The following is a 15,052-nucleotide window of genomic DNA, read 5'->3' as shown; positions in this document are numbered from 1 at the left end:
GACGAATCATTCTATAGAGATGGCATTACTAGACTAGAACACCGCTATGAGAAATGTATCAGCCTTGGAAGAGATTATGTTGAGAAATAAAAAAAAAAAAATCTTAAAAACCTTGTTTTTCTTGGTCAGGCCGGAAACTTATCAATCCACCCTCGTATTATTGAAAGTTTGAGCTTGAAATCGCTGTTTTAAATGTTTTAATTAAATATTTAGAACGCTCAGTGATCAGAAAACTTCTACTTCGATTAGTTTAATTTGAAATTTAGTCTTTAATTCTTTAAATAACCAAAATTCTGAAGTTTCACGTTTCTAAATTAATCGCTTACATTTTAAAAATCTTAACCGATTTTAAAACTTATTAACATTTATAAAAATGTCCACTAAAATAAACAATCCAAGAGCGCAAAATAAAAAATAAAAATTTTTCTTTATTATCACAAAATCAACTTTTTTATTTTTATCGTGTATCTGATTTTGTATTTTTTAAATCAAATACTATTAGCACATTTTTTTGTAGCACCACTTTCATATGGTAAGAATTATTTACAAAATGTTTATTTACTTTGTTTCATAATATATACTGTTTCAAATTTATATAATTCCGAAAAAATAATAACTGTCTTTAAATAATTCCCGCCAGACAAAAGACTGCCATCACGTGGCAAATTCCAAGTACCCGATTCGAAACAATTGGAAATGAAAAATGCTCAATCTTTATTAATCGTTTTGGCACAATTAAGAAACACGATTCGGAACGATTGAGATATTAGATATATTATTTCTTATCGATCTCAATTGATTATTTCTAAAAGGGTTGTTACAAAAAGATAATGTTTTCTGCAGAAAGATTCTTTCTGAGAGAAACTAAAATCCTCTCAATCATACACGTAAAAGGAAATTCTAATTGTGTTAAGAAATATCCTTTTAAGACACAAAAAAACATTTCTCGGAGTGTTTAGTTTTAAGGGCTTCAATGTAATTTCTAATGAAAACAGCTCTTGTGTCAAATTATTCACGGAGAGAAAATATTTTCTTGAAACAAAAGCGTTCTTTTCTTGCCTGTTTTGTTTCGAATCCACGTAAAAATGTGGTTTGCCATTTCTATCAAGAAACATCCATTTGACACCAGAGGAAATTTCTCTGAGTGTTATACAGAATATCTTATTAATCTGTAAATTTGGAAACGAAATGTCAACATATCACTCTATAATCAAAAAAAATTATCAATTTTTTGTGAGATTCGGCAAATGTTGATTGCAGATGAGACGGACCTTTTTTATTCTGCTTTTCTCCTCACATATTCACAGACGTAATTTTGCATACGGAACGATTATTCAGGGAAGCAAACACACTGGCACACACACACCCTTGCCTGGAGTATGCGCTCAACGCGTGATCCTTAGAGAGATCCATGATTTGAGAGATTCGTTTCTCGGTCAGGTTTACATAGGAAAAGTACACAAGATACGGACCTAACTAGTACCTCTGCAAACGCTCATAGGGATCCAGTAGTGAGGATGAAAGGTTGGAAATAGGTTCTCTGTGTCTCCTGATCTTTCACCCTTAAAATTCCCATTCGATTTTACAAAATACGATCATACACACTTAAGCTATTCTGGAATATAAAAAGCTTATTAGCCTTTTAATTTTAACCGAAAACCCGACATTGATATTAAAATTAGTCAACGTAGGAGCCACACCGCACTCCTCTATAAAAAAGGCTTTCGTAGCCGATTAAGACGTTAATTTAGTCGTTCAAATTTGCCCTTCCCATACATTCCCTGCACTATTCGCCCCTTTCTTTCTTATTTTTTTACCCCTACTCATCTTCACTTTCCCTTCCTTGCCTCACTTCTACTTACTTCTCCCTTACTTTTTCTACTTCTCCTACTTCTCCTCCCTTCAATGGGGTTTAATCATGCCAACTTCCGACAAGTCACATGGCGGCAAGTTAATTTTGTGATTATCATATTGCGGACTCTCATATCGAAAAATATAAAGTCTATACAAAATTGACAAAAATTCGGTAGGACACATATACGGCGAGTCATGTTTGCGGCTAGTCACATTCGCGGCATTTTTCATTCGGGAAAATTTGAAGATCAGCAAAAAATTGGCAAAATTATGGTAATACACCACTGTTATTAGTCACTAAAAGAATATAGTTCACACCCTTTCCAACATCTCGTAAGGGGTGAGAAGACACTGCCGCCCTGTGATTAGTCACATGAAATATTTAAGTCAGCCCAATACTTTTTTCTAATTTTTTTTGGACTCAACATTTTTTCCGAATGAGAGATACCGAATTGTGACTTAACGCAATGTGACTTCCTACACTTTTACCAATTTTTTGTGGGCTTTATATTTTTTGAAAGCAGAATTGCCACAATGAGACTTGCTGGAAATCTGACTTGCCATAAATGTGACAGGTGGGAATGTGACTTGTTAATATGTGGCATGCTGCAATGTGACTTGCGGGTGGTTCGCATAAGCTGGACCAATATTAATTCCCCTAACTTCCTTTCCTGGGTGGAAATACTTTGAAAGGACAGATGGGCAGACATTTGGAAAAAACAAACATCCGTGGACCAATTGACTTTTGGAAGACAACTTTTGTCAGATATGAGCATTTTGTTTGATGTCAAATTTAATAACATTCCACATTATACTGCCATGTCCGATCTAAAAAGGAATCATTATTTTTATAATTTAATAACAAAAATGGAAAAGAAAGAAATTTTGAAGTGTACCGTTTCGTAGCAAATAACGTGATTGATTCAAAAATATATTCAATAGAAACCTGAAAGCTAAAAATTTGATTGAATATGTTATAAGCAAATAATAGAATGAATATCATTCCGTGGGGATTGGAAATACGATTATTCAATTAATTTACATTAAAATTGAAAAATATATTAACAAAGAGAATTTCTTAGTTAAATATTTGACTCTTTTTGCACGTATAAAATTGGTTCTTTCACCGCAATCATTTCTGAATAACTAAATTCTACACTTTTTAAGGACATTTCGATTGTAATAAAAAACTGTTAGGCTAACATCAATATTTTAACGAATTTCCATTACATTATGTATTAATGAATAATATTTTGATTTTTTACAGAATAACCAGCCAATTACTTTATAATTGCTTCCTGCTACGAATCTATAATATCTGGTTTTGAGATACCTCGATAATTATCCACTATTTGCATTGTTATTATCAACGTTATAAAAAAAAATTTCTCGTTAAATGCATTTGTAAGATAGAAATTCAGTTTTCCTTGTAGAATTTACTAAAAGTTACTTAGCAATTATTCCTTGCTATTAGTTGATAACAATGAACGATTTGTTAAAGAAACTTAATTATTTGTTACACTGTCCATGGCTACGGTGATTGAATTATTAGGAACAATAGTGGATCGTTAACGAAATTCTATACCAATTAAAAGATTTTTTTTACCATGTATTACGTGAAAACGACAACAGTTTAAATGCTGCTAATCTCCTACATCTACCTTTTTGTTTATAACAAATTCAATCAATTTGAATAAATTTGCGTTTCTATTGAAAATCTTTTTTGGATAATTGCTTCGTATTTTCTAGGTATGTATTTTCGAATGAATCCAAGTATTTGTAACAAAAGCCGTACTTTTCAAAACTCAACATTTATTTTCGTTATAAAAAATGAAAAAAGAATTAAAATTATGTTTAAAAATTATCCGTGACAGTTTTATGCGGAATTGTATTAGATCTCGTTTTTTAACCCTTTTAAGTGTGATAATAATTGTCTTCGGAAAGTCAATTTTTCCATCAATGTTTTTTTTGTCCTATTGTAAAGATGACGTTTTTCAATGTTTCAATTTATAAGTTGATAATCTCGAAATAAAAACTTTTACAAATTTGCCCCTCTTATATAGTTATAGAGATTAGTGATTTTTTTATCGAGCTGCTATGAGGAAATTCAACTAATGATCAAACCGTCGAAATTCAGAGGAAATCGTACACCGTCTTTCAGTCGAGTGCAATTAATCGATATGCAGAAGTTTTTTCAACGAGTCTTTCGATGTGAATCTGCTCGTAAATTCTCGACTCGTTGACCCTCTTTACATATGTTCGGGATATAATTCGAAACGCAGATTTGTAGAGATCATGTTCCCGTCGAAACGGAATTACGTATATCTACAATTCTGTACATCACCGAGCACCTAGAAATCTGCATGCCATTGAGGTCTAGGTATAGAGATTCAACATGATCGACGTTTTTATACGAGTAAATAAAACTCTGACACATATTCGTATTTATGAATACAGACAAAAGCTTTTGCTGCGTCTTGTTTTTACAGGTATAAACAAATTATTCTTAAAAAATAAGCAGTTAGACCCTGGGTTATTAATCGTAGAAGGGAGGGAGCTTGTCCTCACGTTGCACGAGGTTTTTGTCGGATCGTATTGAGACCATCGTAGACCGTCATAAGACCTAAGACAACTGCAACGGTATCGCTATTTCGCCGGGAGCGTGTGCTATATATAACCCGCTTTACTTTCTTGAAGACAGATAATATACTATATTATTAATTATTATTTCCAATATATTTTTAATAATAATAATAGTAATATGTATTATTAAAAAAAACACCAAAAGTTAAATTAAATAACACTGATCAAAACAAAGGAACGAAAGAAATTTTCATTCAAATTTCCAAACTGCCCTTACGAAAAAATATGATAGAAAAATTATTATAGGCCTCAAATAATTTCCCAGTAATTAATTTTTTATCACTTTTTTGTGATTAGAGGAATTTCAATATCAAAAATTATTATATAAAAAACGATTATAGAATAATAAGAATTAAAATAAATTATAAATCTTTCGAAATCTTACAAAATTCCTTGATATTGTTGAAATAATTTCAAATTCTTTGAAATTTTTCAAAATATATAATCGTAAAAATCCATTAAAATAAGTAGAAAACCTTTTTTTATTTCTTGAATATAATTAAATGAACCTTATTTATTAAAATTTTCTATAAAAAGGGCAGATCCCTAGAAATCTTTAAAATCCCTGGATATTTAATCAAATCCTTCAAATCTTGCGAAATTGTTTGAAAACCCTCAAAATACCTTGAACTTTCATTTAATTCATTTTCAATAACTCTAGAAATCTCTTAAAATCTTCGGAAATCCTAAAAAGTTCTTTGAAATACCTTCAAGTTTTTGAAGTAACTTGAAATTTTTTGGAATTTTTTATAACGAATAAAAATCTTCTAAATTCCCATGAATCCTGTAAAATCATTGGAAGTCCTGTAAAACTCCTTAAATCTTGCAAAATTCTTTAAAATTCTTTGAAATCTTTGAAAATATTTTTAAAAATCTTTTAAATTCTTCAACATGTTTTTAATCTTTTTAAATTTTTCAGAATCTGTTGAAATAGCATAAAATCAAATTCCTTAAATATTGTGAAATTTTTTTAAAGCCTTGAAATCTTTAGAAATCTTACAAAATTCTTTGAAATTTCTTGACATTTCTAAAACCTCTTGAAATTCTTCGTAATTGTTTCAAATACATAAATATATTATGTTAAAAATTCATTAAAACAAGCAGAGCAAGAATTGTAATGACATGCATATATTTAAATAAAACTTATTCATTAAAGTTGTCTAAAAAAATGGTCAGACCCCTAGCTTTGAAATCCTTGGACATTCAATCAAACCTTATAGATCTTGTGAAATTCTTTCAAATACCTTAAAATCCCTTGAAATTTCATTTCATTTGTTTTCAAAATTTCTCTAGAAATCCCTTAAAATTAAGCTTAAAATCTTTGTAAGCCTACACTGAATTTATTACAATATTTATTCGTATGAGTGTAATGAGCATAACAGTGAGTTAGAAAGTTCTTCGAATAGTTTTCAAAATCTATAAAAACTGTTAAACTTACAAATTTACACAACACATGTAAATTTCTTTCTTCTGGAAATGAAGTAGGGAGGCCCGGCCTGATTATAGCTTTAAAGTTTTATTTGAATTATAGAAAAAAATATTTTTCGTTCGACAATCTAATTCCACCAAAAGTGAATTATTAAATTTACATTTAACGTTAATGGTAACATACGCATTTTGCTTCTAGTTTGAATCTAGCAAATTTCAACGATCATAATCCAGTTGAATGTAACAAAGCCAAAAGTTCGTTTGAACTTTGATGTAGTAGAGTCTATTGTTCTTGTCAACTAAATAACTAAATTTTACAATGTATAACTCGCATGGAATAATTCGTTTCCCCATACAAAATACGGAAAGTACAGAGACAATAACATGAAAATTTAAATCAATAGCTATTCGCACACGAAAGTAGAACAATTCAGTTGTTCTCGAAATAAAGCCATCACTTGCAAAATTAAATTCTATTCTTGTAAGACTGTTCTCAAGATCCAAGCTCAGCATTTAAGTCTAAAAGCATATTATTAAACTAAAACGGATTCATAGAAGGGCAATTTGAGGCGGTCGATCATGTTCTTAGATATAATGAAATATGATTTAGGAATTGGGCAGGGTTTCTTATGAATTAAGAAAGTACTTCAACATTCAAAAAAAGTAGTGGCGAATTTTTAACCAGATAAGATAAATTCACAATAAAAAATGCTATACGTGATATTTCAATTAAGGAATGATTTTAATTTTTAATTAAAAATAGTTAAATCACTTAGAGAAAAATTTTCTTGTAACAAAAGGAGTTTTCGTGACTTAAATGTAATTTCCTTGTAAATTTAAGGTTGAGAGGATTTTCATTTATCTCGACAGGAATCCTTTTACAGCAAAAATGTTCCATAGGCGACTAGTTTCACCTGAACATGCGGTCAAAAAATTCTATTTTTGTAAAAAATATATTCACGTCATTCGAAACAAAACAGGAAAGAGTGCGATGCTTTGATTTTAATACAACGTTTTCCCTGAGTGAATTGAATTTAAAAGGCGATTTTTCAGCAAAATACTTGAATTCTCACCAAAGATATATTTTTTAGTACAAGAATACAATTTTTAACTAAGAAGATTAATTTTCTACCATACAAGACAAATTCTTTACGAAATACATAAATTTGTAACCAAATAGTTACATTTTTAATCAAAGAGGCTATTTTTCTACTAAGAAAATATGAAGTTTTAACAAAATACATACATTTCTAACCTAGCAGTAGAATTTTCAACAAAGAAAATAAATTTTCTTCAAAAAAAACAACAAATTTGTAATAAATTACATAAATTTGTAACCAATAGTTCAATTTTTAAACTGAAAAGGTTAACTTTTTAACAAAACTAGAATAGTTAAATTTTAATCTAAATCAATAAATTTTCAGTTGAAAAGGGAATCTTCTACAAAACTGTTGAATTTTCAACAACAACAAAATTTACAGCCAAGAACATTAATTTGCGATCAAAAAGAAGAATTTCTAAGAAATGGAATAAATTTACAACCAAACACTTGAGTTTTCAAACAAACATGATTGTACTTTTATATCCACACATTTGTATTTAACGGAAAAAGGCGAATTTTTAACAAAATAATTGAATCCTCAAGGTAAATAGATTAATTTTTTATCGAAAAGTTGCATTTTTATACAAGAGACTTTTTTATCAAAAAGAAGCATTTTAACAAAATACATCAATCTTCAACCAGAAGAGATCAAATTTCTACCAAAAATGGAATAGCGGAATTTTCAGTGAAGGAAATTAATTCTCAACCAAAACAAAATAATATTTAGCAAGGTATTTCTGAATTTTCAACCAAGGAGATAAATTTTCTATTACTCGTAAAATGATGAAAAGACGAATTTTCAATAAAATGCAGACATTTTTAACCAAATACTTGTATTTGTAATCAATAGGATTAATTCTCAACGAAAAAAGGCGAATTTTGAACCAGATGCAGTGAAACTTGGATTTAATGTAAATTTTCGTACTGAGCATGACATTAAATAGAAAGTCTCGAAACTATTTTGTCTCTCCTGTTTATTATCTTTCTTGTTTTTCTCTCTGTTTTGTGACTGTTGAGTGAGCACCTCACATCCTCCCGCGGCTCCTCTCGCCCAACCCCACTGCGCGGCCTCAATTGTCAGAAACATGAAATGGAGGATCACGGAATCAAGGTTTGACTGTAGTCGAGTTTTCACTCTGAAAAAGATCACCTTTCAACGAAAAATGGAATAGTTAAATTTTCATTTTTAAAAATAATTTCCAATTTATAAAAGCGAATTTGTTACAAAACAGTCCAATTTTGAACGTGAAAATATGCATTTTGCATACAAAAATTGAGTTCTCGACCAAATAGTTAAATTTTCTAAAAAAAATGGTTGAATTTTCAAAGCAAAAAGACTAGTTTTCTATAAAACAGACGAATTTTATCTTTTAGCATAAACTAAGACCGGAAAAAATCTTACATTTCGTAATGGTTAATCTATAATACATTTTTTTTGCAGTTATGTTGAAGCAGAGAGGTACTCATCGACTGGTAGAGAAATGACTGTTATTTTAAAACGAGCGGCAGATAGCCCCAATGATGAAGAGTATATGGATGTTTCATTTTATTTTCACGATGGTAAGTCCACTAAATAATAAGGGATGGGGACAGCATTGCACGTAACAACTTTGCACGTGCCAAAACAGTGCTCGTCGATGGCCAGACGGACAACTGTGCACGTCGTTTCTCAGGCAGACAACCGCACACATGCACAGTTGTATCTTGGCGAACTGTGCACGTGCACATTTGCCCAAGCGACAACTGTGCATGTGGAACTTTCGACGTGCACAGTTGTCCAAGTACCATCTGTGCAACACAATATGGAAACGAACACAGCAGTCACTTGAACAACTGTGCATGTGCGCATTTGGTACTAGGACAACTGTGCAAGTCAAAATTTTGACGTGCACAGATGGGTTCCTGTGGACTTGATCGTGCAAAAATGTCACTTGTCCGGCTATACACGTGCACAGATTTCACCTGCCCACATGTGCACTTTTATGCATTCACGTGAGGGTGTATGCGAGGGTGGTCCTTTATATCCACATGCAATACATTTTTAACAGTTATAATTATTAAATCCAGAAGAATTAAAGGATTTCAGATAACTTAAGGAATTTAGGGAATTCAAGGAATTCAGAGAATTCCATAAATTTAAGGAATTGAGAAAATTCAAGGGATTCAGAGAATTTTATGCATCAGCAAATTCAAGGCATTCCGTAAATTTAAGGAATTTAGCTAATGTAAGGAATTAGGCGAATTTAAATAGTGCAGAGAATTAAAAAAACTCCGAGAATTTAAGGAATTCAGAGAAACTGTCAAAAACTCATTATACTTAGATATCAAGGATAACCCTCGTACACGCCCCTACATGAAGGCATAAACATGCACAGTTGGGCAGGTGACATATGTGCACGTCACCTGCCAAACTGTGTACGTCGAAAGATCCACATGCACAGTTGTAACTTAAACAACTGTGCACGTGCACAGATAGTACTTGGGCAACTGTGCGCGTCAAAATTTCTACTTGCGCAGATGGGCTCCTATGGTCTTGGACGTGCATACATGGACGTACCCAGTTGTTCGGACGATCATCGACGTGTACGGTTAGGCACGTGCAAAGTTGCTACGTGCAAAGTTGTCCGTCGCCCAAATAAAAAAAAATTTCTCCTAATGTAGTCTTTTTCATTTATTCTCCTTTCTCCTGCTCTTGGTATTTTTATTTAGAAACTACATTTATAATGTATGTAGGTCCTTTTCCCCAAAAGTTTTTACCACGAGATCTCACACACTTTATCGTCGAGAAATTATATTAGTTGCCACACTACGTGAACATGTCTTGTGCAAGCTTTTCTCAGTTTTTTATTTCCTAAAAACAGATTAAATTTGCTTAAAACCATTTTTCTTGAGAGATTTATTGAGAATTCAGTTTTGGAATACTATAAGTTTTGGAACAAAAAAACTCGAGTAAGCTTAAGAGGCAATTATAACTTTCAAAAAGATTTCAAAATAATTCAAAACTTGAAAAGATTTTTTTTATTTATGAGCTTTTTTATGAGTTTTTAAAAAATTTTAAGAGTATAAGAAATTTTTTCTTATATTTCTAGGAAATTGTTCTGTGACATTTTTGCTAGTTTTTTCTTTTAATTTGATATTTGATTTTTTTAAATATTTAAAATTATTTCAAAAGTTTTTAAAAGATTTCCGAAATTATTTTTAAATAATCTCGAGGATTTTAAGGTAATTGTTTTTAATATTTTAGGATATTTAAAATATTTTAAGAAAAATTCGAATAATTTCAAAGATACTTCTAAGATTTTAAACAATCTCAAAAATGATTTAAAATTTCAAATACTTCAAAGTGATTAAAACAAATTGTAGATTTTCGAAGATTTCAAAATAAAATGTTGAAGTTTTTAAAGGCATTTTGAAGGTTTCGAGATAGTGAAAATATATATTTGAAGATTCCTCGGAAAATTTATAATGATTTTTTATTTCTAAACATTAATACTAATAGAATACTTATAAAGATTTTCAAGCAGAATAAAAAAATGTTCTCAAAATTCCTCAAAACATTTTAAATCATTTTTTGTTTGTTCCAAAAATAATTGACACGAAATTTAAAAAGATTTAGATACACTTCAAAAGATACCTAGAAACAACTCGAATAAAAATGTCGAAAAAAATTTAATTCTTGATACTGTAAGCTTCCCGAAAAATAAAATAGTCGAAATAGAAAATTTATATATAGAAAAATAGAAAAAAGCCCGTACATTATTACATAACTTTATTGTATATTATTGCATTTTCATTACATTCTTTATTACGTTATCACATTGTTATTGCTATTGTACATAACATTAATTCTGCGACCAGTCAAAGGAGTGTCTTCCCGCCTCCACGAGACGTTGGAAAGGAAGATGTGTTTAACCAAAATTATTTTTGTGACTGATTGAAGGGGTGCCTTCCCGCCCCCATGAGACCATAGAAAGGGGAAGAGATTTGACCAACACTATTAATGTGATCCGTCAAAGGGGTACCTTCCCGCCCCCACGAGACTTTGGAGAAGGGCATGGGATTGACCCCTCACAACAAAATACCTTGTAAATCACATAACCTTACTCTAAGATTTCTAACAGTCCCATCGGTAAGGGGCCATCCATATACCACGTGGACACTTTAGGGAGGGGGGGAGTATGGCAAAATTCCACGCTTGACCACGAGGGGGCTGGGGGGGGGGGTCGGGCTAGAATCCACGTGGACACACATTTCTCTAAATCTGTGGAAAATATACTGAAATGAGACAAGGTATACTCTAGTTATATTCGAACTTTTATATTGCGCTCGCGCACAATATAATTTTTATTTTCATTTTTATTTTTACTTTTCATTTGAAATTTTCTCCTTTTTTTCATTTGATTTTCATTTCATTTGAAATTTTTTCATTTGACTTTTCATTTGAAATTCAAATCATGTTTAAGCTCACGTTCATAAGAAAATCCGAATTTTTTCAGCTAATTCATCGCTCCTTTTGGACTTCTTGTGGTCCGGGAGCTCGCGACAATTCCATGGACATCATTTCAGTACTCACTAAAATTTCAGATTCTTTTGTTTTCATAATCAACAGTTCGAAATTGGTTGACTGACTAACAGCTGTTAGTGCATTTTGCAACAATTTATCGTTAAACTGGTCAAAAATTCGAGTAAAAAAAGTCATATTATTACTCTTCAAACCAACGTGGAATGATAGTAACTCTTGAAATTCATTGGGAATGATTGTTTAAATGCTAAGAACGGTGATGCCAAAGTTGACTGGCAGGCTGTCAAACATGCCAAAAATTCCAGAAAAGAAACGTCATTTTAGTACTCCTGAAACCCATTGGGAATGATTGTTTAAATGTTGAAAACCAACGAAAAATTTGACTGGCAGCTTCTCGGTGGTGCTAAAGTTGACTGACAGACTGTCAAGCATATAACAAATGACAGGATGAAAATTAGAACAGTCATTTTAGTACTTCTGAAACGTATCGGGGATGATTTTTTAGGTGCTAAAAAGTAAGATCATAATTGATTGACTGTTCCTCAGTGGTGCTAAATTTGACTGGAACAGCGTCTAGCATGTCGAAAATTCTAGTGAAAAAACGTTATTTATATAGTTTTGGTGCAAACAACTGACAAATAATTTGACTGGCAGCTCCTGATTAGTTCCAAAGTTGACTGACATTTTAATCAGCAACCGCTTTGGCACCGCCGAGAAGCTGCCAGTCGAATTTTTTGTTAGTTCTTAGCATCCAAACAATCATTCCCAATGGGTTTCAACAGTAGTAAAATAATATTTTTTCGCTCGATTTTTTGGCATGTTGTACAGCCTGCCAATCAACTTTGGCACCACTCAGGAGCAGTCATTCAAACTTCTCGTTAGTTTTTATCATCGAAATAATCTTTCCCCGTGAGTTTGAAGAGTACTAAAATGACATTTTTTCACTCGAACTTTCGACGATTTAGCGATAAATTGTTGCAAAATGCACCAACAGCTGTTAGCTAGTCAACGAATTTCGAACTGTTGACTATGAAAACAAAAGAATATGAAATTTTAGTGAGTACTAAAAGGACGTCCATAGAATTGTCGCGAGCTCGCGGACATTTTGCAGACTAATAAGGTCTATATTTTCATAAAATCTGTCCACGTGGACAAAGTACAAAGGGGGGGGGGGGTCCAAATTCCACGGCCGTTCACGAGGAGGGGAGGGGGGTCAAAAAATCGTGAAAAATTGTCTACGTGGTATATGGATGGCCCCTAAGCTGAAAATATGGTTTTTTGCCGGTGCCAACAGAGAAATTTATTGCTGGTACCGTCAGAAAACATTTTTGCCGGTACCGGCAATCTATTCACTCCGTTATATAAATGCCGACAATTTAAAACTTCCAAATTGAAAAATTCCGTAATAATAAAATTTATGACAGTTTTTATTGTTAGTGAGTTAAACAAATGACCAATTCTAAACGATTTAGGAATTTGTGCAATAATAAATAAATTATAAACTATAAAATATAAAATATAAAAAATAAATATCATCAATTAATAGTATATAATTTTATTTATTGTGTGTTGGCGATTTTACAATGCTAGATATTTTAAAATATCAGCAATTTGTTTGTAAATTTTAAAATTTGGTTATTTTATCAATTATTATTATTATTATTATTATTATTATTATTATTATTATTTGGTAATTATACATTTATAAATTAATTAAATTTGATAAATTAATCATTATATTCTAAAATTCGAAATTTTTAAATTGTCGAAATTTTTCTAAAATCTGGAATTCGCTATAACGAATATTTTCTATTCCGGGAATTTTTCAGAGTCGGGAATGTTATTTTTCGGTATTATTTAGTTATCCCCAAAAAATTATGAAAAAGATCTAGAAGATTTTAAAGACATTTTTTTAATTTTAAAAGATTTTTCAATATTTTAGGAAAAATTCGAGCCAGTTTAGAAGATATTTAGGAATTTTAGTTAAAGAGAAAAATATATTTTAAAACTTCAGAAAATTGAAAAAAAAATTAATAAGATTTCTTCTAAACTTCTGAAAGTCCTAAATATATTTTGAACTAACTCCAATTTTTAAACTTTGTAAAATCCTACGAATTAAAAGAATATTCTTTCTTTCTATTAATTGCCAATTAGTTAGCGTATATCACGCAATTGATGAAGGTGGTGATAATAAAACGAAGTTATATGATAAAAATCACGTACGTTATATCTTTGCTTGTGTCATCTAACATTTTTCTCGTAAAGCTTGTATTGATGTTATATCGTCAGTCCTCTCTCTAATTGCAAACAGCCATAAAGTAAATCTTGTTCCAGATTATCTGTTGTAATTTAACGGTGACCAGTAATCCGGCGTTTCCACCTAAGCTCTCCTCTTTATTAGTGTGCGACCAATTTACCTGTATGCTGCTAATTACCTATAACTAATTGAGGCTGAGACGCATCGACGTATCGTTGTCAAAGTGTAAGCCTTAACTGACTGCATAGAAAATAGAGATATACAATGTACAAGCGATCATCCCTGAAGTAGACAATGCTTGGCTCTTAGCTAAACACAGATCCTGCATACGTTTATTAATTCATCTGATTAAAATCTAAGGAAATGCCAATCCCAAATTTGGGCTCAAAATTTTTGGGTGCAGTTCCGAATGGGTGAACGTGACAATTTCCTTCACACTGCGTATACTTATGTATTTTGACGCGCTGATTACAAAAATGATAGTGAAAATTGGCGACTCGGCGATTTTCATGGTGAAATTGTGAGAAAAAAACCATAAAAAATATGGTTTTTTGCGTTTATCTCAGAGAATATGCAAAATCTCGCAAAGTGTTTTTGATAAAAGTTGTAGATCGTACAAAAATACACATTTTTTGTTTAAAACATTTTTTCTACAAGTGACAGTTTCCAAGAAAATTAGTGATATCTCGATTTTCATGAAAAAAAAACAATGAGCATTCTCCATTGGTTTCGGTTGGGTACCTACTCACGCTTTTCACCACGGGAAGGTTGGAGTATTTTGAAAAGCATTTTTTTTGTATTTTTTAATTGTTTTTTTTACCTTTATGATTTTTAAATATATTTTAATTTATTTTAATTAGAAATTCCGAGTATATTCTATTTATTGTCTTGATTGTATACTCCTTATAAGTTTTTTTATAATAGTCTGCTGAGTATATTTAGTGGCCAGGGTAATATGCTTTTATGTTAATAATTAATTCTTTAAACGGTTCAGCAACTATTTTCTTTACGCGTCGCCGCCACAAAAATTCGCAGAGATGCTCTGGAATGTTGCTCTTACGCACTCCTCCTCGTGAGAGAAATCGTCGCATCCACCGCCAAGATGACTCGATGTTTTGTGTGTGTGCTCCGGAATCGGGATCCGCAAATTGTTCGGAATGATTCACAGTTTTGTGGACAAATCCATGATCTTCGAGATTAATGTATCCCTTCCAACAATCGGTGTGGATTTCTGTCCCTTCCGCTA

General features: G+C 31.5%; 1 protein-coding gene across 1 annotated transcript in view; it reads left to right on the top strand.

Moving 5' to 3' along the window:
• Nucleotides 1-15,052, top strand: part of LOC117169901 — a 312,876-nt gene that overhangs the window by 276,489 nt on the left and 21,335 nt on the right. The window contains exon 13 of the mRNA XM_033356410.1: nucleotides 8,469-8,587. Within this exon, the coding sequence (XP_033212301.1) occupies nucleotides 8,469-8,587 (119 nt within the window). The remainder of the gene's footprint in view (nucleotides 1-8,468; nucleotides 8,588-15,052) is intronic.

The sequence above is a fragment of the Belonocnema kinseyi genome, chromosome 3 (genome assembly GCF_010883055.1).
Source record: "Belonocnema kinseyi isolate 2016_QV_RU_SX_M_011 chromosome 3, B_treatae_v1, whole genome shotgun sequence".
Lineage (NCBI taxonomy): Eukaryota > Metazoa > Arthropoda > Insecta > Hymenoptera > Cynipidae > Belonocnema > Belonocnema kinseyi.
Note: the sequence above shows the minus strand (reverse complement) of the source record. Positions and strands in the feature narration are given on the sequence as shown.